Source organism: Tupaia chinensis, unplaced genomic scaffold (genome assembly GCF_000334495.1).
Source record: "Tupaia chinensis unplaced genomic scaffold, TupChi_1.0 Scaffold000354_1, whole genome shotgun sequence".
NCBI lineage: Eukaryota > Metazoa > Chordata > Mammalia > Scandentia > Tupaiidae > Tupaia > Tupaia belangeri.
The window spans coordinates 10097685-10124905 of NW_006159849.1; the positions used below are offsets into that span (position 1 = coordinate 10097685).

General features: G+C 41.7%; 1 protein-coding gene across 1 annotated transcript in view; it reads right to left on the reverse strand.

The window, feature by feature from the left end:
* The window catches only part of CEMIP2 (cell migration inducing hyaluronidase 2), a 93678-nt gene that overhangs the window by 65845 nt on the left and 612 nt on the right, over positions 1-27221 (reverse strand). The window contains 2 exon segments of the mRNA XM_027773434.1: positions 4600-4860; positions 4863-4941. Of these exon segments, the coding sequence (XP_027629235.1) occupies positions 4600-4860; positions 4863-4929 (328 nt within the window). The 5' untranslated portion in view covers positions 4930-4941.

A 27221-nucleotide genomic window follows, 5' to 3' on the forward strand; every position in this document is an offset into this window, starting at 1 on the left:
GCTGACGGATTTTTGATTTCTTGCCATTAAAGATGGAAAACCCATCCCTCCCACCCAGCAGAGAAGCATCGAATTCTTTACTTCCTCCCTTTACTTACACATGAAAAAAGTGTGACCACAGGGCTGGCCCTGTAGCACACTGGTTAGGCCCATGGCATCAGGTACCTAATTCCACATGAATGACCAAGGTGTGGATGCCCACACTGAAAGCATGTGCATGCCAGCCCCAAATCCTGACAAGACGGAGAAATGGAGGAAAAAGGACTGTGGAGCGTCTACACCCCACTGGATGGTGCTATGAGGTTCTCTCTCACTTTTCTCACTTTCTTTCTCATGTGCATTCTGGCAATTAAAAAAGAAAAAAAAAATGTTTTGAAAAAGGCCCCCACAAAACTAAGCTGCTGGCATCAAGTTCAGGTCAAACTTTACAAAGTAAAAATGGAGTTCCTTTGAATCAGTGCCAGAAGTAAACCAAGAGTAAAAGGCAAAATTATGAATTGTCAGGACCAGCAGTTAGCGTAATGGCTATGGTGCTGAACTCCCATGTAGTCGACCGCAGTTTGAGTCCCGGACCCGGTGGCTTAAACTCACGCCGGGCACGTGTGCGTGTGTGCGTGCCCAAGATGCCGAGAGGAGAATGGAGGAGAAGGTATTGTGGTATGGCCATCCCCCCCTGGGGGGTGATTTCTCGCTTTCTGTATCTCTGTCCCTCTCTGTCTTTCTGGCAAGTGCACGTGCCCTATAGCACAAACCTCTCAAAAAAAAAAAATTATGAATTGTCCTTGGACTCACATTAGAATGCTGTTATAGAAAAGAACAAATAAAAAACAAAAACTGGGGGCTGGCAGGTGGCATGATGGTTAAGGGTTCTGGACTCCCACATGGCCAACTGAGGTTCGAGTCCTGGACCTGGCAACTTGCTTTCTCACTTTCTCTCTCTCTCATTCTGTCCCTCTCTGGTCAAATTTAAATAAATAAGCAGATAGATAGATAGATAGACAGACAGATACATGGATAAATGAATAAAGTTAAATAAAATAATTCTTAAAAAAAAAGAAAAGAAAATCCTGCTAACTAACATGTTCTCCACATGCGCCTTCCCATGCACAGTGAATCATAAAGCAGGTGATTACTCTCTTCAAGGTGGAAAAACACCACTACCTTTGGTGGTGAGCACTTTCCCAAGGCAACTGCAAGAGACCAGTGGCCAAAGACATGACTTCTCATTTTTGAAGATGAGGAAATTACAGATTAGAGAAGCTAAACCCAAGATTACCTAGCAAAATGAGTGATAGGCAAGTTCCTCTATTAAGATGTGACGTTCTTTACTTGTAAATTTGCTTTCCTAGAACTAGAATTTGCCTCTTGAGTAAGTGATCATGCAAACTTAAAGTAATCAGCACTGTCATGGCTATTTAATTCATGAAACCTTTCATTTCTGCCATCATTTGGAAGGCGGGGGCTCAAACCTTTTGATCAATTAATAACCAAATATTTGTTGAAGATTAATCTGTCCAGTTTTTAGATATTATAAATTTTATAGAGCATAGAGTGAGCTCCCATTCCCTCAGAGTTTATAACCCAGCTTAAGAGAAAAAGTCAGCATGTAGGAAATATTTATGTGCTGAACAATGAGGTGGTTATTTCAGGTGTAAATGACCTCAGACAAAGGAGAATGCAGCTGGAGTAACTGAGGCAGCTACACGGAGAGGGGACACTAGACTGACAACCCTGAAGGATGGACAGCATTTCAATTAAAGGGGCATATGGGAAAGAAAAGAATACTAGCAATACAAACATCTTTGCTATCTGTGCTCACGTGGCAGCTCAGTTAGAATAGCAAGAGGTGGGGTCAACAGGTGGCATGGCAGTGAAGGTGCTGGGCTCCCACTTGGCCAACTGCATTTCAAATACCAGACATGCTTGACATTTGCACCTGGTGTGTGTGTGTGTGCAAGTCCAAAATCCCAGGAGGAGAATGAAGGAGAAGGGATTGCAGTGTGGCCATCCCCCTGGCGGGTTGATTTCTCACTTCCTTCTCTCTCTCTCTCTCTCTCTCTCTCTCTCTCTCTCTCTCTCTGGCAAATGCATATACCCTATGGCAAAAACCTTAAAAAAAAAAAAAAAAGAATAGCAAGAAGTCACCTATATTTAAATAAAGATAGGAATAAATAAGATATGCTTGGGAATCACAGGAAGAAATGCCTTTTGTTAATGTGGAAAGTATACACTAGGGAATAATATGAGAAATGTAGGAAACACAAAGGTATTATTTCACATAAGAAAAAAATTCTGATTCCTCATTTTGAACTTGCAAACTCTTAACGCGAACATCTTCCTATCTCAATGCCCTTGTTCTGCCCTAGGCTTGCGGTTTTTCTTTGAGGTGACAATATCTACAATCAAAATTAGTCTTCCTAGTTAAGTCCTTGGAAATTCTTTCATGGAATTAATTTTTCTTATGACGGTTTCATAACTGTTGATATATAATTTTGATAAATCAATGATCATCACTGTTATACTAAAATCAATCCTTAAATGTATTCCCCATCAAGGAAACAAGAAATCTGTTGAATCTGTTCTGACTTAATATTGGAGATTTGTTGAACTTTCCGTCTACCTCCCTGTTTTCCCAGAAAACATCACGCTGGGATTCTCCATAACATGACATGAGAAGCAAAATTCTCCCATGTAACAAGCATGTACCCGAGCTTTTGAGCTATAGAGCCTGCTACGATGGTTTGATAGCTCCTCTTAATTGCTGATAATTATTCTGCAAGAGGGCATGCTTCATTAGAACCATCACCAAAAATTCATCTGTTTCCTTCCAGTAAAATACACTTGATGAGAAAATGTCTGTTCTGTAGAAAGCACTAAAAAACAGGCCGGTAAGCTCCACATTCCCAGCTACCACTTGCATAGCAGTGAGTTCATTATCAACGTTTCCTAACAGCCATAACCACAACGAGGCTGACTCTGGAGCATTTCAGCATACCCAATCTTTCCACTGATTATCTCCATTTATATTGCCAAAATGTGAAACTAAAGAATGCATCAACAATTCAATCCCTTAGATGGAATATAAAAGCACCAACGCGAAAGCCACAGATCTCAGCTCTGACCTAGCACCCCTCACTACAGATTACTTGGGAAATATGAATCAGTGGCAGTGAACTTGGCTATTCTGCTGCGAAAAGGAGTGAGGAAGTCAATACTATATGCAATGGAAATGAATGCTACCAGTTCAAAAAATGGACTACTGCCTTGGCCCACAAAGACGTTGCTAGAAACAACGTCTTTACTTTAGATCTACCCTTTTAGAAGTATTGATACTACCTCCCTGAGAACCTTAAAATTTACAAAATACCTAAAAAGGCCATGAAAATGGATTAGAATAGTATTCATAAGTCTTATAAACAATAAAGAACTTCTCAATGTTATAACCATGTAAGGAGGCAGATAATTTGATAAAAATCTTTTGTGCATGTTGTGAAAAATGCAGACAAATATGGTGTCTGATCCAGTTACAGCCTCTTCCCTTAGCCATAACCCTGAGCCCTCTAATTTTTAGGTAGGTAAGACAGGATTCTTCTATGAAGCAATTCTTTTTTGGTATTATATTGAAGCTGCTTGGCAATAAGCTTCTTCCAAATGATTCAAAATACTGATACATTACCCACTTGAAAAGATCATCTAGGAAATTAAAATCTCCTTCTGTGATGGCTAAAGTGAGGTGATGAATGGTTTTTAGACAAATGTGTCAGAACTTGCACATCCTGTTGTTTGTTTTTCTTTAAGGATATATATATTATTACTCAGAAATACTTAGAGGCTGTGCAGTGGTGCAGGGGTCAAATGCTCTGGAAAGCTGACCCACATGGGAAAGTCCCAGATTCACATCCAGAGACCTCCCTGGACTAGGTGGGTTGCACATGTGCCCATCAATCCAAGGTTAGTTGGGGCCTTGGGGGTGGCTCATACCATCAGGACTCTACAGGGGGTGCTATCTCTCTGTCTCTTTCTCTAGCTCATGGAAGAAAGAGATAAATTAACTTAATATACATATATTTAAAGCTTCCTTTTTGGAACTGTCTCCCAAGCCCACTTTAAAATACAAATTTTATTTTTAGTCACTTAAAAAAAAATCAAATCTAGTTTATCATTAAATTTATGACAAAAAATTGTTGGCAGTTCAAAAATCATGTATACCACAAGAATGAAATTGTGTTACCATGAGAATTCAGTTAAGATTCAAAACCTTTCTAAAAGAACTGTTCTAAGAACTTTTTGGTTGTTGGGACAAAGTGGCAAAATGGAAATAAAGAGTCATCCTTACTTTTCTAATTTCCAGTGGATTCCTTGAACAATTGCTCTCTCACTCATAAGATGGTATTCCTCACATTACCTAGCTGTACGTGCCAGGCTATCAGAAAAGTCGTGACACATTTTTACATAGAAAAACATACAAAAGAGTAATGTCATGACTTTTCTGATCACCCAATAGTTTACAACGACCAAGTTAAATCTCTTAAAAAATTATTCTACTACTTCCTCCCCTTCTTCCCCCTCCTAAAATACGTCCTTCGTGCACACACTTACCATCTGGAGCATATTTTGAGGATATTCCTAAAATGACTGCAAGTGCAACAAAAAATGAAAAACTAGTAATAGCAAAGCAAATGAAAGTATTTTTGTGCCTCTTCTGCTTTCGGCTTTCTCTCTGGGCTTGCTGTTCTTCCGGAGAGAATGCAAATGTTGCCCGGGCTTCCTGTCTGAGGGAGGTAAGTTTGGCTGAAGCTGGGCTTTTTGGAGGAGGAGGAGGACGAAGTGGAACCACCTTCCCAGGGACATAACCGGAAGGCGATGGGTGCTTCCATTCTGATGTTGTAGAAAAGCAGGGGAGTGTCCCCTGGAGTCAGCGGCATACATGATACTATGTCACTGTGGAGGAGGAAAAAAAAAAGGTTCACAATGTGTAGATTATGTTTTTAAAAGCATTTTTGAAACTGTAGTAACGTAACATAAAATATGCCATTTTAACCATTTTTTTAGAGAGATTTTTGCTAGAGGGCCTTTGAGCTCACTAGAGAGACACACAGAGAGAAAGTAAGAAATCACTCGCAGGGGATGGCCACACCACAATCCTTTCTCCTCCACTGTCCACTCAAGTGAGTTTCAAGGCCCCCCCAGGTCAAGGACTTCAACCCAGTCGGCCATGTGGGAGTCCAGTGCCTTCATCACTAAGCCACCTGCTGGCCCTCACTTTAACCATTTTTAAGGGTACAGTTCAGTGACATTAAATATATTTCCAAAGTTGTACATCACCACTATCCATTTCTAGAACTTTTTGTCATGCTAAACAGAAACCCCATACCCACTGAAGAATTCTCCATGTCCCCTAGCTCCTGTTAACCTCTATACTGACTTTTAAAAGATGTCAAGAAAGCTTACATCCCTGAAGTAATAGCCTATGTTGACAACTATCTTCACTAATTGTCTTTTTTTTTGGGGGGGGTAGTTTTCTTTTGCTATAGGGCACATGCGCTCGCCAGACAGACAGAGAGAGACAGAGAGATAGAAAGCGAGAAATCACCCCCCCCGGGGGGGGGGTGGCCTGGCCACGCCACAATCCCATCTCCTCCATGCTCCTCTCGGGATCTTGGGCACACACACACACGCGCCCGGTGTGAGTTTTAAGCCACCAGGTTCGGGGCATGAACCGCAGTCAACTACATGGGAGTCCAGCAACATACCATTATGCTAACAGCTGGTCCCTCACTCATTGTCACTTTTTTTTTTTAAAGAGATTTAGGCTATAGGGCAGGTGTGCTCATTGGAGAGACAGAGAGAGAAATGAGAAATTACCCCCCCCCTCAAAGGGGATGGCCATGCCACAATCCCTTCTCTTCCATTCCCCTCTTGGGATCTTGTGCTACTGCTTCTCAGCCTCGGCTCCTCAGTATAATCACCTGCTAATGCTAATACCCAGTGCCACACCCCAAGACAATTCAATCAGGATCCTTGGGCTTGGGATCCAAGACTCTGCGGCTTTTCTATGTTCCCCAGGTGGCCTGAATGAGCATCTAGATTGAGAATCATTGTTCTATGCCAATAGTTCTCAATTTTCAGTGTGATAAGAACCACTAGGAAAGCTTATTAAGACTGTAATTCCTGGGCTCTCCACCTCTGTGATTCTGGCTCAGTTGGTGAAAAATACCTTGATGATGGGAACCAGCAGTTAGCGTAATGGCTGTGTCGCTGGACTCCCACGTAGTTGACCGCGGTTTGGGTCCCGGACCCGGTGGCTTAAAACTCACGCCGGGCGCGTGTGCGTGCATGCCCAAGATCCCGAGAGGAGAAGGGATTGCGGCATGACCATCCCCCCTGGGGGGTGATTTCTCGCTTTCTGTCTCTATGTCTCTCTCTGTCTGTCTGGCGAGCGCACGCGCCCTACAGTGAAAATCTCTCCCCCCCCCCAAAAAAAAAAATACCTTGATGACATGAGAAGCAAGTGGTCATGCTTTTCTTTTTTTGTTCAAGACAAAAGCATATACATATGAGAACAAGAAACAGAGAAAGAGAGAGAGAGAAGAGTACACTCCACAGAGCCTGGTTATGCTGAGATCCCATTCCTCTAGCTCACCAGGGTCCTGGGCCTGGGCACAAGTGCACATGTCTAGTGGGTTTTCAGGTCCACTGGGATTTGAGTCATGGTTGGCATATGGCTTTCAGCTCTGCAGTCTGTAATATATGCCATGACTGAGCCACAGAGGCTGGTCCATATGGTCACACTTTAAAGTACCATTAGTCTAAGTCCCTCACATTGAAGTTAAAAACCCACAGGTCATGTGACATCTGCAAGGTGGCCCTAAACAGTCCCAACAGACAGGCATTCATGTTTGTGTGTTTAATTTCCCAACTAGATTTATATTGCATAGTTTTCATATTTCTACCTATATAGTTAACTGACTTTACATTCTAAATTCATTTAATGAGAAAGCTTCAAGTCTATCTTTTTTAATTCTGAAATTTTGTTTAAGACATTTGGGTCCTGGTGGTGGCATAGTGGTAATGCAACTGCACTCTCATGAGAAAGGTCCTGGGTTCCTGTGCAAGGACCTTTCTGAGTGCTCCAGGCATGTCAGCATGTGCCTGTAATCCAGGCTGGCTAAGCCTGAGGATGGGTCGTGGCATGGGGGGTTCCTATTTCTCTGACCTTCTCTCTCATTCTCTCTCTCTGTCATGGTAATATAAATGAAACTTTCCTAAAAAGTAAACGTTCAAATATTATGGTTAAGACAAGGTAAAATAGCTAAACAATAGCTAATAAGGACTGGACGGTGGTGATGCAATAATGTGACGCTGATGCACATAGTGAGGTTCAGGGTTTGCATCCAGGGATCTCTGTGAGCATGCTACGCACGTGCATACCCATGATCTGGGTCAGGACAGGGATCGCGGCACCAAGATCTTGCTGGGACTACTGTCTCTCTCTCACTTGCTCTCCCTGCCTCTCTCACTCATGGAAGAAATAAATTTCTTTTTAAAAATAGCTAATATACAATGTCAGACACTGCTCTAAATACTTTAGGAGTCATAAACTCATTTAATAAATTTAGCACAACAAATCTGTATGTAGGTACCATTCTCCCCATTTACACATTAGGACAACTAAGGCCTAGAAAGGTTAATTAACCCAGGGGTCATACAGCTTAAATCTAAGTATGCTGACCCTGAAGTCTAAGCTCCTAACAGTTACACTACTGTCTTTGTAAACAATCGAGAGCCAAATACTTCACGGAATGAGTCTCAAAGATATAACTACACTCTGTGCTGAGTCTAAATGGCATATTCATTTACTCAGGAATTTTTTGCATAGTTCACTAGACTCTACGTGATTCTTTTTTTTTAATCTAAGTGAAACTGACACGAAAAGGGAAGTCCTTTTTTATTTTTTATGTTCTTTACAATAAGCACTTAAAAATAAGTTTTTGAATGGAAGAATTGGTCTGGGTAGTTTCCTGTTCTTTCTTTCCTTTTTTTTTTTTTTTTTAAAGACCAAGTCTCCCATGTCCGGATTCTCCTGCCTCAACCTCCCAGCATAATTGGGTTGTCAGAAAAGTCATGATGCATTTTTGCATAGAAAAAGAGAAAAAATGTCATGACTTTTCCAGCAACCCCAATACATGTACACTGCACCACGCCGGGCTGTCTTTTAAGATAAGTTCTCACTATATTGTCCAGGGCAGCCCTAGATTTGTGACCCTCCTGCCTCAGCTTCTCCAAGGGCTGGGATTACAGCCATACTCTACCACATGCAACCATCAGGTTGGACCAGAAATCGAACCTTGGCCTCCCATGTGGTCCCAGCCTGTGGAACACAACAGCTTAGCAGTGTATACCACCATGACTAAGCCTAAAAAGTATCCGTTTTTTTTATTCTATTAATATGCTAAATCTAGGTAGGAAGGGGAAGGAGAAGGGTGGAAGGAAGGAAATCAAAGAAATTGAAGAGGAGGAAGGGGAAGGGAGGGAGGGAGGACGGACTAGCTATACCACAAAAGGTCCTTATTGCAATGACTGTGGATACGTAAGATGTGCTCAGAAGCCTGACAAAGATGATGTTCCACCTGCTCCATTATATTTCTTCCTCAGCAGCCAGAGCATCTGAGTCATCACCTGACTTCATTCCATACCCTTACAATTAATCTCTCTCATCTTCTGCCAAACAATGAACAAGATTCTAGTCACTAGGGCACCTCAAACCATCAGCAAACTCATTCAATGCAAAATGATCATTACAGAAGCAACAAATAAACATTCCCAGGACCCAAATATCCTGAAAATTAATGACAGGCAGGGAATCTGACCAGGAATTGCTGCTTTTACATGGGACAAAGAATGTTCAGAGTCATGTGTTTGGCAAAAAACACTTGGTTTATAGGAGTTAGTTTCTAAACAAAAGCTATTTATAATAGATAAAGTTTTTAAGCTTCATGATCTAAGAAAAACAAGGGCATTCCAGGTGCTATGGAAGAAAACTGCTGCATGTCCCAAGCAGCAGACCAGGATAATGGATACATCCTGCCTGAAAAGAATGAAACAAAGACCTCTTATTGATCATGGATTAAGATTAACACAGAAAGGACCAAACTAGATATTCTTGAGTGCCAGCTCCCCAAGGGTGGGAGGGGAACCATGACTATAATCTGCTCTGAAAGGGAATGGGAATCTTTTGTTTCTGAGGCTACAATCATCTGATACTTCATTGTTTCAGGGTGAGAAAGGCTGTTATTACTTAACAGGATGGAGAGCCCTTTTGTGGGAGACAATAGTTGTACTCAGCATAAAATAAAGGCAGCCAGAGGCTAAATGAAGTCCCAGCCCCTGGGACTAATTTGAGTCTTCACATCACAGAATGATAGCCTAACTCGAAAATCCAGATAGATCTGTGAAAAAAATTAGTCCACAAATGAAAAATAACTCTGGTTGTGTGTATGTGTGTGTTTCTATAGACCATATAATTCTGCACAAGGGTTATAGAAAACACTCATATTTATATTCTGAGTCCATTAACTCTATTTTACTGAAAAACATTAAACACATTAAAATTTGCATTTAAAGCACCAAATACAATTTAAAAGCATTACATTTGTATTAAAAGCAGCAAATATATTTTTCCAAGAGATAACACATTATTGCAACCACATTTTAGGGTAAAATAACCAAAAAAAAATCACATTTTTAAGCAGATTTGCCCCTGAATTAAGATTTTCTTTTTAAATCTCAGCATCAAGTACATCGCTTTAAGATTTCATTTTACAATTATGTGTTTATTAGGCATAGTATCACGAAAATCAGTTACTCAAAAATCAACACATTGATAGTTATTAGATCTAAACTATTCATAGAAAAACCTGGCATTTCACTCATTCAATAAGCAATTGTGAGTTCTTGCCGTCATTAGAGGATTGAAGTAGCAACTGTGAGGGTTAGACAAAAGATTTACAACATCCCCAAGAAAAGCAACTGAAGTTCTTTTTATTTTTTATTTTTTGGAGAGGTTTTTACTATACGGTGCATGCGCTTGCCAGAAAGACAGAGACAGAGACAGAAAGTGAGAAATCACCCCCCACCCCGGGGGGAGATGGCCACTCTGCAGTCTCCTCTCAGGATCTTGGGCAGGCACGCACACGCCCAGCATGAGTTTAAGCCACCAGGTCCGGGACTCAAACCGCGGTGGACTACATGGGAGTCCAGCAACATAGCCATTACACCAACTGCTGGTCCCCTGCAGTTCAACTTGAAGTCCCCCATTTGGAAAGCAGGATGAAATTGGTCAAGAAAATACTGTCAAATGGTGTCAGGAACCCAGGCCACCTCAACAATGGCTGTTTGATCCATAAGGTTGTTACTTGTATTATACTTACGGCATTTGTTTGAGTGAGAACAAGGAAGGGACCCATCAGAGGAAAGGCAATGAAAAGTTTCCTGTGGCTTTCCAGGCTTCAAGGCAAGCACTATGTGTCATTTTAGTAATCTTACTACAGATCAATATTTCACTTTAACATTCACTTAGTATTTTTATTACAGGTCATCTTTTAAAGGATTATTATATCTTGTGGAAACCACATCTTTTTTGTTTTTTAAAGTTTTTGTTACAGGGAGTGTATGCTCACCAGAGGCAGAGAAAGAAAGTAAGAAATCACCCCAAGAAGACATGATCACATTATAGTCCCTTCTCCTCCATTCTCCTCTTGGGATTTTGAACACGTGTGCATATGTGCCCGGCATGATTTTCAAGCTGCCAGTCTGGGACTCGAACCACAAAATCATCCATGTGGGATTCAGCTGCCTTAACCTCAATGCCACCTGCTCACTTGCACATTAAAATTTTACTCTACATCTTAAGGGCCATTACAGCCTGTTACAGCCCCTAAAATAACATAGATAATCTAAAATGAAGAATAATCCATATTGAAATTTGAATTACACTCCATAAAGCATAATTTTTGATATGTAGGTGTTCCTTGAGAGAATTATTTGTAAGTAAGTATTTACTGGGTGGTAAAAAGTGGTAGCCCACAAGATTTCATTATAAATCAAGCAAGCAAGCCATTTACACAGGCAATCTGGACAATTATTTAAAGTATATAATTAACAAAATTACTGAGACCGTGAAAACATCGTATCTACTTTAAAAATATAAATGCAAGTGCTGGGAAAAAGTAAACATTCAAAAATGTACCCACTGGACTGGCCCTGCAAACTAGTAAAGGGATCTGGATCCACGTGGCCAACCACAGTCCAAATCCTGGCCTCAGTGGCTGGAAAAACATATTGTAAACGTGAGCATAGGTTCCCCAAATCCCAATGGGATAGAGAAATGGAAGAAAAAAGACTGCAGCATGACCACACCCCATCAGGGGGAGCTTTCTCTCTCTTCTCTCTGCCCTTCTCTAGCAAGTGCACATACACTCTGGCAATTTTAAAAAGTGTTTAAAAGTACCTAGTACTTTTGTTTACTTCTCAGTTGCCCCCTCAAAAGACAACTTTAAAATTCATTATTTTAATTTTTTTGCTATAGGGTATGTGTGCTTGCTGGAGAGACAGAGGCAGAGAGACAGAGAGAGAGAGAGAGAAGGTGAGAAAGTACACAGAAAGTGGGATTATTACACTGCATTCCCTTCCTCCTCCCAGGATTTGGGGCAAGTGCCTGGCGTGTTTTTCAAGACACTGGTCTAGCACTTGAACCACACAGTGAGCCATGTGGGATCCAGTAGCCTCAATCATAAAACTGGTTGGCCCAAAACTCACTGTTATTTTAAATAAAATTAATCTCTTGGAAAAAAAGGAATATAGGACCTGAAACAGCAGATGGAGGTAGGAGGGGACTTGAACAGTTACTAATAGTATTCAATTAATTCATTTGGTGATACATTACAGTACCTAATCACAAAATGCAGTTACTTTGAAATTCCTACATTAAAGGAGAGATCATCCTATTTTTAGCCTACAAAAAGGGTTATAATTTTAAGTAAACTGAGATATTCTTACTCAATTTTTTTTCAAACACTGTGCTATCTTATCCATGAAGCCTTCTCAGGATTCCATAGCCCATACTGTGTGTTCTTCTATGTACTCTGCAAACTCTGACAAGGTATTTCACTATTTGCCTCATGTTTTGGTTGATTATGTATTTGTCCACCTCTTGCAGTAGACTATAAGCCTGTTGCAGCCAGGGACAATGTCTTATTCATCTTGGCAGTCTCACAAACCTTACACATAGTAGATATCCAATAAGCAACGGTTGAACTTAGATGACAAATTCCTGCAAAGAAATTCAGTAAAGGAATTTGTTATATGTTTTATGTTTTTATATATATATATATATAAAAATAGCATTCAATTAATTCATTTGGTGATATATGTTCATTCATTTTTTTAACAAAATGCAGTCCAGGGACCTGATGGCGACACAATGGTAATGTAACTGGAATGACTTGAGGAAGGTCCTGGGTTCGTGTCCCAGGGACTCCTTAAGCATGCTGAGTATTCACATACACCTGCCTACAATATAGGCTAAGACCGGGAGGTGGACCATGGTATAAACACCATTGGGGTTGTCTGCCCCCTGCTTTCCACACCCTGCTCATGGAAGGATAAAATATTGGGTCATAGGGAAAGTCATGACCTACCTTTCTATGTTTTTCTATGCAAAAATGCATCATGACTTTTCCAACAACCCAATAAAACATTTAAAAAAACAATACAAATAAGAATGCAATTCTAGTATGAAATCTAAGGGGTAACTAAAAGGTATTAACTACAGATAGGAATTCTAATGGCAAAGAGCAGCAAATTGCCTAAGATTTCCCCCAAAGCCTGCACATCCTAGATTTCCAAATGCCCCAAACGATCCCAAAGAAATTATCATTTTTTAAAGGAAAAAGAAAAAAAAGCAGCAAACTACTAGACAAGTTCAACCTCCCACAATATTGTATAACAGTTTTAACCACACACTAGGAAATGCAAGAGGCACAAAGGAAAAAGGAAAATGTTCTAGTTCACTTTATATTGTTATGCTGACAGCCAAGAAACGCTGTGATCAAAGGGGAAGTCAGCTCAATACAGACAGAACAGCAGTAAAGCAGAACAATTATAGTAAGAACTCTTTAAAAGAGGTGGGTTTAGGGTCAGCAGGTGGTGTGGTGGTTGGGGCAGCTGGATCCCACATGGCCAACTAAGCAGGAGTTCCAGACCCGGACCCAGCAGTGTGAAAACCATGCAGGGTGTGTGTGTGTGTGTGTGTATGTATGTATGTCCCAAATCCCAAGAGTATAATGAAGGAAAGTGGTGTGGTCATCCTCCCTATGAAATGATTTCTCACTTTCTTTCTCTCTTCTATATGTGTGTGTGTGTGTGTGTGTGTGTGTGTGTGTCTGTCTGTCTTCAGCAAGCTCATGAGCCAGCCCTATAGCAATAAAAAAAAAAAAAAGTGGGATTTAACTTTTTTTTTTCCCTACCACAGACATGCTAATATACAAGACAAATCCACTACCACACCTGCTTATCACTTACTCAGGAGTAAAAGACACTTGCATCCCAGGTTATATCCTCAGTCTCCAAAATAATCCAGCCCTTCCAACCTAATGCAGAGAGTGTCCCAATGCAGTGTGTCCCACAGCCCCATGTCAAGACAAGTGCACTGCCCTCGCCATATTAAACACTTGATGAATTACAATTCTTTTGACCCATTCATGCTCTTTCGAATACTGCCTATACTTTTTACGAAATCTTATTTTTTTTTTAAACGGGAACTTCAAGCTTGTAGAAGCAGCCAAGATGCTAGTATCTAATCAAGTTTGTTCTTTTTGGTTCAAAGACGCAATTTTTGAAAGAACATCCAACCTAAGGGTCAGTCCTATAAATTATGGTCTTTGTTTTCCAAGAGTTTCCATACAACTGGCCAAAACTGAGCAAAAGAAACATTTCCGTTGATTAAGATCTTGGAAGATCTTTATAACATATTGACTGGTATGCCCCCCAAATGAAAAACATGCCACAGAAACATGCCCAAAAAGAGGTGTGCATTAATTGTTACAAAAACAAATCATAGATTCTACTTAATTATTAATATTTCTGATCTAATGAAATTTTTATCCAACTCTTCCTAACAACCTGAATTTTCAGTTGATAGTTCCAGATCCTCAGCCTACTTTTAATTAATGGTTCCATATTCCAATTCTCATATAACAAAGAAAAAGGTAAGGGTAGTTTTCAGGTTTTTTGGAAGTTTGATTTTTGGGAAGGGGTTGTTTAATTTTGTTTTCAATTCAGATTACCTCTGTTGGTACAGAGGGCACAATACCTTGACCAAATAAAGATGTTCACTACAAAGTTGACTTTTTAGGTCCTTTAATTTCACGTAGTCGACCGTGGTTCAAGTCCTGGACCCGGTGGCTTAAACTCACGCCAGGTGTGTGTGTGTGTGTGTGCCCAAGATCCCGAGAGGAGAATGGAGGAGAAGGGATTGCGGCATGGCCACCCCCCCCTGGGGGATGATTTCTCGCTTTCTGTCTCTCTGTCTTTGTCTGTCTGGAGAGCGCACATGCCCTATAGCAAAAACCTCTCCAAAAAAATAAATAAATAAAATAAAATGAATAAATAAAATTAAATATTGTTTTCTTTATAAAAGCTTCCAAATACAAAGACTGAAATAAAGAGAGTTTTAGGAAGAAAAGGTCTTTTACAAGGAATTCAACATAAATGCTGCCTATATACAAGGGGCCTTCAAAAAAGTTTGTAGAAGCACACATTACAAAAAAATTATGCATGAATTTCAAAATTATTGCACTAAAATGAACTATTTTAATTCCCCTTTTCCATCAACTTTGGAAGTCCCCTCATATATAGAGAGAGGAGAAAACAGAGTAATGGTTGAAAAATCTCTGTTTTCATTCAGAGATCTGCTTGGTTTTATGTAAGCACACTCCCAAAGAAGTGAAGACCCTGAGACCTCTCAGCAGGGCAAGGCCGTTACACGGTACATTCTTCACTAAGACCTGGCATCTGTCTGTCATAGCCCTTTTCCCTTTTTCCTTCAGTTCTCAAAATCAGTATGAGTCATGACTACCTGGAATTGTCTGGCGCTGTTCCAAGAAATAAGAAACTTTGTACAGTTAGTTTACTTACATTGACCCTGGTTCACTCTTATTAAACTAAGCATAAGTAAGTCAACATTCAGAGGTAGAGAGGAAATTCATCAACTCTTACCTATAACCCTCCTATGAAGTAAAAAAGATAAGGGACTGAGAAATTTTATATTTCTCTACCTGTTTCTTCTTTTGATCAATTTAACACACATAATGACTGATACCCAAAAGTTGTATGCATGTGTGTATACACTGTTATATGTAAATATCAATATACACCAGTCTTTACATGAAATATTCACATGATCAACTTCCTCAAAAGGAAAAACTTTCTCTAAAGCATACTGTTTAAATGTAATACACAGAAAAATATAAGGACATCTCAAACACACAGTCTTATAAAGACTCAATTTTCTTAAAAATCATTGCCACTAACTTTTGAATTAGAGTATTATTTAACATCAAAAGACATACAATTTTTCTGCTTTGAAATTCATATTTTAGTTAACCTTTGTGCTAGAAAACTACAGTCAGTAAACAGTAAATCCCTGGAGAACAAACATTAAAAATGCTAAGATTTTGCTTACCCTGAAAAAAAACAAGTCAATAAAAATTTATGATGTGTATTTGAGAAATTCAGATATGCAAATTAGTCATAATGTACTAAAGTGAATATATCCTTGGCAAATTATATTGGAACCTGCCATTCAAATGGGGATCCCTCAAAAACAAAACTCATATTTACAAGACTACTGCGGAAAGTAAACCAAGTGAATCTCTCCCATTCTAAAGTTAAATGAGTCATCTTTAAGACACATCTTTAATGCATTCTTATATTCCTGTCACTTATGCAAAATACGGGACTTATGCAGGTGTCTGATTTTTCTGCTACCATATATACCAATTAATCCTTTTTTTGTTTCCCCCATTCTGTTAAACATGTCCGTTAGAAGCAACGCTTAACCCTAAAGCCAAAATGACTGGTACAACCAAAAAAGCTGAAGAACATGATCATGATCAATGAGAGAGAAGCACGAGGGGAAAAAAATGCAGACCTACAGATCAAGGAGGGAGAAGAGGTCACAATGAAGAATATCTAATACTCTGCCCAACCAAAGAAATAACAATAAAAAAGAGCAAAGTACACAGAAAAAGTAAGAATGTTCTTTAACCAGTAAAACTAAGGAAAGTGAGAGGGTCATTTTACCTACCCGTCCTCTGATTTTCACTTCTTTTCCTTTCTTTCTATTATTACTTCTCAAATCCCTTCTCTCCCACATTCTTTCTATTGAAAAGCTGTACTCCCCTGTTCTCTCCCTCCCAATGCTGCTTAGCCCATCCCCCCTCGCCCTTGTTCTCAACTGGCTGGGAAGATCCACGAGAGGCTTCCAACCTGCTGACAGTGACTGATGGCTGTGCACAGGCACACAATGGCAGGCTCAGGCGTGTTGTCAGCCTTGCAGCTGACCTCCCAAAGAAACAATCAAAGCAGAAGTCTGACCTGAGGGAGGCTGATTTAATTAAGGTTACTGCACAGGGCAGAGCTGCCTTTGGGCTGCATTCTCTGCAGACTGCATTGGATAAAGCTTTAAAATACTTCTCAAGAAGAAAGAGCCAAGGAAGTTATGTTGATAGAATGTGGAGAGGTGGGAAAAGGGAAAGACAACAGAAATGTGTTTGACAAACAAGCATATACAAAAAAAAGTCAGGTTGCAGTGATAACACGAAATCAAAATGCAGGAAGAAACAGAGAATGTTTTGACATGCTTTCCAAAATAAGAAATTTTCTAGATGATTAATGAGATGCCCAGTTCAGCTCCCTGGCATGGTGGTTAAGACAGTTAGATCTCACATGGTTGACCAAGAGGTTCGAGTCCTAGACTTGGGCGCTTGAGAAACACACCAGGCACAGAGGCATGTGCATGAGTGCCCCAAATCCCAAAGGGATGGAGAAGGATTTCAGAGTGACCATGCCCCATGGTGGGGGGGTGCTCCCCCCACCCCAGAAGCTCACACACCCTTTAGGAAATATGAAGTTGCCAGACCGAAATAATCCGGAGCTACCCCAATTCAGTATGAAAGCAAAGTTTCTATTAACTGCAAGGCCAGGACCAGAACCCGAATGTACTAAAGACTAAGCATCCCTAAACTGAAAATCCAAAATGCTACAAGGTCTGGAAGGGTTTGAGCACCGCCATGATGCCACAAGTAGAAAATTCCACACCTGACCACATGTGATGGGTCACTAATCAAAAAGCTGCAATGGGAAAAATATTGTATAAAATTACCTTCAGGGTATGTAAGTAGGGTGTATATGAAACATACATGGATTTCATGTTTAGACTTTAGTCCCATCCCCAAGGCATTTCATTATGATTATGCAAATATTTCAAAGTCAAAAATATCCAAAATCTGAAATAATTTGTGTACAAAGCATTTGGATAAGGGATACTCAACTTGTATTTCTTTTAACTATAAATCATAGCCTATTTTTTTTTTAATTACAGGGATACTTGACCTGTTATTTCTTTTAACTATAAAACATAGCCTATTTTTAAATGACTAGTGCGTACTTGCCCGAGAGAGGGGGGAAAGAGAGAAGGCACTCTTCACTGAGGCATTATGCCACAACCCCTTCTCTTTCATTTTTTCCTCCCATCAGGATTTTGTGTGTGCACAAGGACCCAGTGTTGTTTTCATGCTGTCAGTGCTGGGGTTCAAATGGTGGTAGGTCTACACAGCCTACTTTTAATACTGTTTTTTTAAAAGAATTATTTTTTATTTAATTTTATTCATCATTATTATTGTTGTTATTATTATTTTAATTTGACCAGATAGAGACACAGAGAGAGAGAAATAAAGTGAGAAAGTAAGCTGCCAGGTCTGGGACTCAAATCATGACTGGTCATGTGTGAGTCCAACACCTTAACTACTGCGCTACCTGCCGGCCCCTTTTAATACTCCTGGGAATAAAGTCTTGCCAAACAGGGAACAGTTCAATTTTAAGCATGTTCCCTGTCTTCGAGGAGCTCAAAGCCCAGTGTCAAGAGGGACCAGCAGATGATGTAATGGTTATGTCACTGGAGTCCCACGTAGTCGACCACGGTTTGAGTCCTAGACCTGGCAGCTTAAAATTTACGCCAGGCGCACGTGCATGCATGCCCAAGGTCCCAAGAAGAGAACAGAGGAGAAGGGACTGCAACGTGGCCATTCTCCCTGGGGGATTATTACTTGCCTTTTGTCTCTGTGTCTCTCCCTTGAGCACGCACACCCTAGAGCAAAAATCTCTGGGGGGGAAGGGAGAATAAAGACAGTAGCGAGATGACATGAGTGAACAAGTAATTACAAATGCATGCTGTGGCAAAGAAACCGGGCCAGTAGGTCTAAAGTGGGGATAGCCTAAGTTTACAAAATCTTTATGAATGTAACAAAGTTTAAATTTTCTAAAAGCCAGCAAATTTACTCACTCAAATGCATACAATGTGAACAATACGGACAGTTCCCTTACTTGGTGTATGTGAACAAAGGAAAATCTACCACCGAACACTGACACTAAAATGATGACATGCTGCCCATCAATAACCGATAGGCAGGGGATACTACAGACTCAAGAAGCTTTCAGAAGGCTGACAAATAGAGGTGTCACCTGCAGGTGAGCTCCGCCCCAAAATTCCAAATAGTCATAGTCCCTGTTCTACTGGTTATAAAAATCTGGTCAAACTGGGCTAGTAGGTGGTAGGGTGGTTAAGGAGCTGGACCCCACATGGCTGGCCCTGGTTTGGAATGATTCGAATCTCAGACCCAGTGGCTTTAATAACATGCCAGGTGTGTGTGTGTGTGTGTGGGTGTGTGTGTGTGTGTGTGTGTATGCGCGTGCATGCCGACACTCTTGAGAGGAGAGTGGAGAAGGATTGTGGCATGTCCAACCCCCCCCAGGGGGGATAATTTCTCACTCCCTCTCTTTCTGTCTCTCTCCAGCAAGTGCACTTGATGGCAAAAATCTAAAAAAAAAAAAATTCTGGCCATATATAAGACCATATTACTCCTTCTCAACAGCTTCCTCGATGTTCCTCAAGACACAAGGGATCCACAGGGTCAAAGGGCAGCACTTCCAGGAACAGGCAATTACTCAGCAGTGGAGGGGTGACCAGACTTCGCAAAGCGGAACAGAAACAGAGTACAGCCAGCAACAGTGGGATAGGTAGGCAGGGAGCAAGAAGAAAGGCTATGGGACTAGCAGTTAGTGTAATGGCTATGTCGCTGGACGCCCATGTAGTCGACTGTGGTTCAAGTCCCGGACCCCGTGGCTTAAACTCACACCGGGCGCGTGTGCGTATGTGCCCAAGATCCCGAGAGGAGAATGGAGGAGAAGGGATTGCGGCATGACCATCCCCCCTGGGGGGTGATTTCTCGCTTTCTATCTCTCTGTCTCTCTCTGTCTGTCTGGCGAGTGCACGTACCCTATAGCAAAAACCTCTCCAAAAAAAAAAAAGAAGAAAGGCTATAAGGTTAAAGCCAAGTTCAGATAACATGGCAATGAGATAGGAAAAGTTATTCACTAATTGACCCAACATTGGAAAGGGTGGCCACATGGTAGGGACAGGCAGTGTCTAAGTCAGCACAGGCACTCCGGAAAGCAACAACTGTCATCCTAGGAGGAGAAGAGATTGTGGCATGGCCATTCCTCTCTCCTTGGGGTGCGGGATGGGGACAATTTCTGGCTTTCTGTCTCTGTCTCTCTCTGTGTCTCCGGCAAGTATACACGCCATATAGCAAAAATTTCAGAAAAAAACAAAAAGATGTCCATTAACCAACTATGTTAAAAAGACAATTAACCTCTCATTTGGCCTTTTTGAACTTTACCTTCATACACGACCTACTGCCTATTAAATTGTTAGTTTCTGAACATTAGTTTTTGAACATATGTTTGAATATACCATAGGGTGGCTGGGAAATGACTGTTAAGTACCTTTGGGTCACTAAAGTCACATCATTTTTATTAATAAAGTAGTATTTTAAGAAGCCTATATCAAATTGATTTTATAGTGGAGGTACTGGTGGTATTTTAAAAATGTTTACCACAATAATAATAATTTTGAAAAATACCGAATGACTCACTTTTTCAATCCTTCTGAAATAGGTATCCGGCACTCTTGGATCCTTGTGTTAAAGTAAATCTTTCCACTCTCTAAAATGTTAATAATTAATTTTCCATCTTCATTGTATGTTAGGAAAAAACTATGCATTCTTCGGGGAAGTAAGTCAACATTAGCAGAGGCCATTATGACAACAGAAGGCCGGTCATTTCCAAAGTGCAAGGCAATGATTAGGTTGAAGCCTCTGAATCGATTAACAATTTCACCCCCAAGAGACAGACTTAGTAATCAGACCTGACTAGGACATCTATTTTAGTTTGTGGTAGACATCTGTATAAATTAAGAACCTTACATCAAACTCAGAGTCAATGAGGACAATTTTTTTCTCAGTGACTTACTCAGGATTGTCTTAAATTACAATCCTCTTAAGCAATAATATCCCAGTAGCGCTCACATACAGTGTTAAGGCCAATTTTTTAATAAAGTAAAGCTAACAATGTCACAATCTCTCCTAGACAAATTTTTCATGACAAAATTGTCACCAAAAGCTGTCAAATTTTTACTGATCAAAACTAAGATGCAATCTGACATTGCAAAAATAAGGTGTGTCACCATGTAATGAAAGTAAGTGTCTAGTTATAAATTTGTTATCAGATCGGTTTAATAATAACAATTTCAAAGCCTGCTTCATAGACTAAAGGACTAATTCGTTGGTAGATAGCCATTCTGTGTTTTAAGACATACACAGCTTCTGAGCCAGTAGGTGGCACGATGGTAAGGCACTGATACCATATAGCTGACTCTGTGGTTCAAGTCCCAGACCTGGCAGCCTGAAAAACCTGCCGGGCGCATGTGTGTGTGTATGTGCCTAAAATCCCAAGAGAAGAATGGAGGAAAAAGGATTACAGCATCGCCATCCCCACTGGGAGGTGATTGCTCACCTTTTCTGTCTCTGTCTCTCTGTAGCAAAAATCTTAAAAAAAAAAAAGTCAAACAAAACTTCCAAAACTGCTTCACTTCTTTTGAAAGGGACATTTTTATAAAGACTGTATGCATCATTTATCTTTGCCTTGCTCACAGCAACCAGCACAGTGCTTTGAACATTCTAGGAATGCAATGAAATATTTGAACATAGTTGTTGACAACCAACATTAAATAAAGTACAGGGAAAACAAAATACGCAAACACAACTCCAGTATGCTTTTTATCCTATAATTTACAACACAAATCTAAACAATGTTTCCCGAAACACTTCTATAATATCATACATTTGCATCCTGTTTATAGAAAATGCAAGTAAAGCTAATGCTATTTCTATGCTTGGTTCCTTACTTGGCAGAAATGTATTGCACATAACATCACCTCACGACATGTATCATGTACAAGTACTGGGGAACAAAAAAGAAGACACGGTGTCTGCCTGAAACTTGGTACAACAGGTGTCTAAGCGCTGCTATAATTATTGGCCATTAAAATATGAAAACAATTAAATTGCTAACAAAGTCAAATAGGAATATATGAGTATATGGGAGAGGAAGAAAAAAGTGCTGACTAGAAACAGGGACAAAGGCGTTCTTGTCCCTGTTGGGCCATTAATGTACTATATGACCTTTCCTAATGAGTGAGCCTCTCTGGGTCTCAGTTTCCTTGTTTTATTATTATTTTTAAGGTCCCTTCGAACTACATGCTAAGATGTATATATAATTCTGCCCAGAAAATGGATTTACATTCATATTGTTCTTCCCCCACGAAAGTCACATTTTACGTGATAGTTTAAATATATGAGTTTAGATTCCTACCAAAGACAATTTATTAAAGTGTCAGATGAACTTAAATCCATTTCTAGTGAAGAACTCAAGCACGTATTGCTTACAGATTCAAGTTTCACTTAGACAGCAGCTGCTGCTATTGAAAGAAAAGCCTTTCTTTAACAGTCTAGTTGAAAATTATACCTCTTCACAAAAGGAGAAAATTAGTAAGAGAGATTTTCATGTCTCAAATACACAGATTCAGGCCAGCTGGTGGCGGCTGGATCCCATGTGACCAACTGAGTGGTTAGGGACCCAAACCCAGTGGCTTGAAAAACACCTGGCATGTGAGGGTGCCCAAAATCCTGAGAGGAGAGTGGAGAAGGGACTATGGCATGGCCAGCCCCACTGGGGGTGCTTGCTCACTTTCTATCTGCCCTTTCTCAGCAGGTACACATGCCATCTAGACAGACAGATAGACAGATAGGTAGATAGGAAAGATTCACTTTGTAAATCAAATATATATTACATACATTTTTAATATATATGTGTGTGTGTATATATATGTTTATATAAAATATATACATAGCAGATACATAGCTTCTCCTCTCTCTCTCTCTCTCTCTCTCTCTCTGGTCTCCTACTCGCCTTGTTGGGACAGAGAAAAGTAGAAAGTCTAGCCTGGCTAGGGAGTGGGGAAGATGAGCACAAACCCAGACAAGCCCTTCTCAGTTGCTGGACTGTGCTAGATGGCCCATGTCCTAATTCATGCTTACAACTCAAATGAAATGAAAAGATTTCCTGTGGTTAAGATGGGAAGAAGCCTGGACATGTGGGGAACACTGTATGACAACACACAGCCTACAGTCTGAAGACTCATGCTCAAGATGGACTTCAGAACATTCTGGCGAGGGTCAATAAAATGGAGAGACCATTTTGATTAAGCTGCAACTTACACCCCATTATTTATAGTTTTAAAATGGTCACACTTTTTTTTTTTTTTTGGAGAAGTTTTTGCTATAGGGCGCGTGCGCTCGCCAGATAGACAGAGACAGAGAGATAGAAAGTGAGAAATCACCCCCCGGGGGGGATGGCCACGCCGCAATCCCTTCTCCTCCATTCTCCTCTCGGGATCTTGGGCACACATGTACACGCGCCCGGCATAAGTTTACGCCACCAGGTCTGGGACGTGAACTGTGGTCCACTACATGGGAGTCCAGCAACATAGCCATTACGCTAACTGCTGGTCCCAATGGTCACACATTTTGAAAGTACCTTTTGATACCAGACAGCACCAGCTTGCACAGTATTCGAACATACACAGAGCAAATTGAATTTCATCTTGAACATATTCCACAAAGCATTGTTTTTTTTGGAGAGATTTTTTTGCTATAGGGTGTGTGTGCTCGCCAGAAAGAGAGAGAGAGAGACAGAGAGACAGAAAGCCATAAATCACCTCCCCCCCTCCGGGGAGATGGCCACGCTGCAGTCCTTTCTCCTCCATTCTTCTCTCCAGATCTTGGGCATGCACGCACATAGGCCCAGTGTGAGTTCAAGCCACGGGTCCGGGACTCAAACCCCGGTCGACTACATGGGAGTACAGCAACACAGCCATTACACCAACTGCTGGTCCCACAAAGCATTTTTTTAGAGAAGTATTTGCTATAGGGTATGTGTGCTCACAAGAGACAAGAGACAGACAGAAAGCAAGAAATCATCCCCCAGAGGAGATGGCCACACCACAATCCCTTCTCCTCTATTCTCCTCTTGGGATCTTGGGCATGCATGCACACGCACCCAGCATGAGTTTCAAGCCGCTGGGTCCAGGACTCTAACCACGGTTGACTACATGGGAGTCCAGCGACGTAACCATTATGCCATCTGTTGGTCTCCAACAAAGCATTTTTAAACCCATTTTACAGATGACAAAACATTAGAAGAGGGATTAGGAGATCTGCCCAATAGCAAAGGTTCAGTAATTGTCAGACCTTTTGTTTCAAACCCACGTCTGACTTCAAGTCCTCCGGTCCTTACACTTAAAATGATACTTCTGACACCAGTTTTCAGCGCCTCTTATCTGATTTTGTAAGTTTTATTTTTCACAAAATCACTCCCCTACCCCCAAGGTATTCTTCCTCTGACTTCTTAAAAGAACCCTATGCTTCCTAGACCTTCTAATTGTTCATTTCCTTGTCTCCCTGGCCAGATGAATTACTTCAACAGCCAAGATCAGTTCTGACTCATCGTTATGAATGGAAACCACTACAGACATCCTCTCCCCTAGGCTCCAGAGCTGCAAACACCCCATCTAACACCCTCCCCTTCACAGCCCGAACACTCATAAGGTAGGTGCTGAGGCTGCACCCAGACGGTCTGGAACACAGTAAGTGATGAATAAGTGTTAGCTGAATACATGCTGGGTGGGGAGATGAATGAATGAGGCAATATTCATAAATATTTTAGTGGGCCTCCACTCAAGGTGCCCATTTCCATACAGCAGTCTATATGAGTCTGAAACTGAATTGAACAGTGATTATTCAGTTTTCTCTTTCTGAAATGTGGTTTATCTTTTCTGGTTTCAGAAACTTGGCCAAAGGCACATGGCTCTGAGTAGTACCTTTCAGCTTCAGAAATGGCCCACAAGGCTACCTTACCCTCTCCTTTGTCTCTTCTTCCTTCTCTAGATGGCTGTTAGAGGACAGGCTGGATTAGGTCTATTAGAACATGACTGCAGTGTTGCCCTATTCTAGCTTCTCGTGAATCTGAGACTTCTGAAAACTCACAGGTTACAGGCTAGATCACGGAAGGAGACTTTACTCAACTACCCGTGACACAAGACACCCAAGCAAACACCGCGGAAGAATTTACACATACCACTTCCCTATCCACACAAGCATGGGTCAGTCCTCAGGTTACCGTCCTCACAAGCTGATAACGTAGAACAGGTGATGACTCAGAATTCACCTGAGTTTTCTGAGCTGGTAAGCACACATTCATCAGATAAAACTGCATAAGATAGGGGCCAGCAGGTGGCACAGTGACTGGGGCACTGGACTCTCAAACGGTTAGGTCCCAGACCTGGCAGTATGCTTTCTCATTTTCTCTCTCTCTTCTGAATTAAAAAATAATGATACATGAGGGACCAGCGGTGGCGTAATGGCTATGTCACTGGACTCCCATGTAGTCAAAGGTGGTTCGAGTCCCCGACCTGGTGGCTTAAACTCACGCCAGATGCATGTGCGTGCGTGCCCAAGATCCTGAGAGAATGGAGAAGGATTGCAGCTGACCATCCCCCCTGGGGTGGTGGTGGTGATTTCTCACTTTCTGTCTGTCTTTCTGGTGAGTGCATGAACCCTATAACAAAAACCTCTTAAAAAAAATAATGATAAATAAAATTAAATAATTCTTTTTTTTTTTTAATTGCAGGAGATAGACTCACCTGAAAGCCAGGAGACAGACTTCCAGTTCCACCCACTCCAATCCTCTAGTGCAGGAAGAACACAGAAAGAGGAGGGGGGCCATTTCAATATAAAGACAAAGCACCATGAAACGCTACCCAGTGATTACTCGGGAGACTGTGCCTACTTGCACAGTCTTCTGCTTTGCCCAGAAATGCAAACCCAGAAGAACCTTATGGGTAGGTAATTGAAGGCACATAACTAGAGTATGATACTCTGACCAATTTTGAAAAGAGCAAGCTTTAAACATTAACAGTTCCATTCTAGCCCACCAAAGAACCTTGTAGCCATTTTTAATGTCTGTTTCTAAATGGGTGATTCCCTGTAGAGTCAGGCCTCCCTCAGCCAAGGTGAAGCCTCTCCTTTGCCCTTTCTCTAATTCTCACTTTTACTGGGAAGCGCTCACAAGACATCTGCCCACTCTCAACACGTGCAAGGGTGCAGCACCACACCACCTTGTCACATTGGAACAAGGAGAGTAAACGAAAGGCAACCAGAGGTTCATGTGATGAATGAAAGTTCTTAAAATTACCAGGAACTCAGTCCTTCAGCCCAGCTGCTGATGAAAGGAGACAGACAATACATCAATGTCTGTTTTCCTAACCTTATGCGGAGAATTTAAGTGTGCTGTTTCCGCTCCACAGCGAGGTCTGGTGACACACATCAACCCTCACCAGCGTGCATCGAGGGAAGTAAGTTCAGGACTTGGGTTTTATTGCTAAGGATGCAAGAGTTAGCCTCGACTGCAGCACTTCAGGCCCTCACAAGAGTGCCCCCTTCTTACTCTATAACTTCTTAACTCTTTAGAATGGGGTCCAGAGCTAAAAAGTTATTCCCGAGCTTCGAATAGGCTGCGGGAGATTTTCAAGACTCACCTTACCTTAACTAACAGAATGCGAGGTGGAGGGGCGGAGGACCCATCAACCCAGAATAACAGTAAGGAGACAAAGATCACCCCAAACCCGCACGCGCGCGCGCACTGAAGCCAAGGCTCTACAATGCACATTCCATCAACCTTTCCCGGACAGCTTCCTGTGGGGTTTATTCCCCTACCCTCACCGTCTCCGCAAAGTTTAAGTCTGTTCACACCGACTTTCAAAGGTCCATTGTTTCCTTCCCCTTAAACGCAATGAAAAGAGAGAGGGAGAGAAAGAAACCAAGACACAGTTCCCGAAGACCCTTTCTTATGGACAGGGAGTCTGGTTACTCCTAATCCCGAAAAGAGATCGGGAAAGAGGCGCGCGGGAGCGGGTGGGAGGGTGCAGCGGGGGACAGGAGGATATTTTCCATTTCGGCAGAATACCAACGCCGGGGTGGGCCAAGCTGCCAGGAGCCGGGAAGGTGCGCGCCACCGGAGGTCCGCGCCACCGCAGTGGTCCCCTGGGGCAGCACGGGAGACCGGACCGAGGGCGGGTGACCCCTCGCTTCTTACCTGCCCCTCCCCCGCTTGGCGTCGGTGAACTCAGGTGCCTACACAGTGGTCCCAAGAGACCGAGCGGAGCTCCTGGCGTCCCCGGGTCCGGCTCTCAGCTCCATGGTCAGGAAGCCCGTCGAGCCCGGGCGCCCAGTGCCGCCGCCACCGCCGCCGCCGGCGCTGCTTTTACGCAACTGGCAGCCGCAGCCTCAGCCTGGAGGTGAAACACTCTCCTCCCGGAGTGACGCGCACTTCCCTCCGCCTCCTCTAGTCTCGAGCCTCGGGGACAGGGGCCTCGGCTCACTCTCTCTCCCCAAGAAGCCGCTCGGCTTTCTCCGATCCTTCCCCTC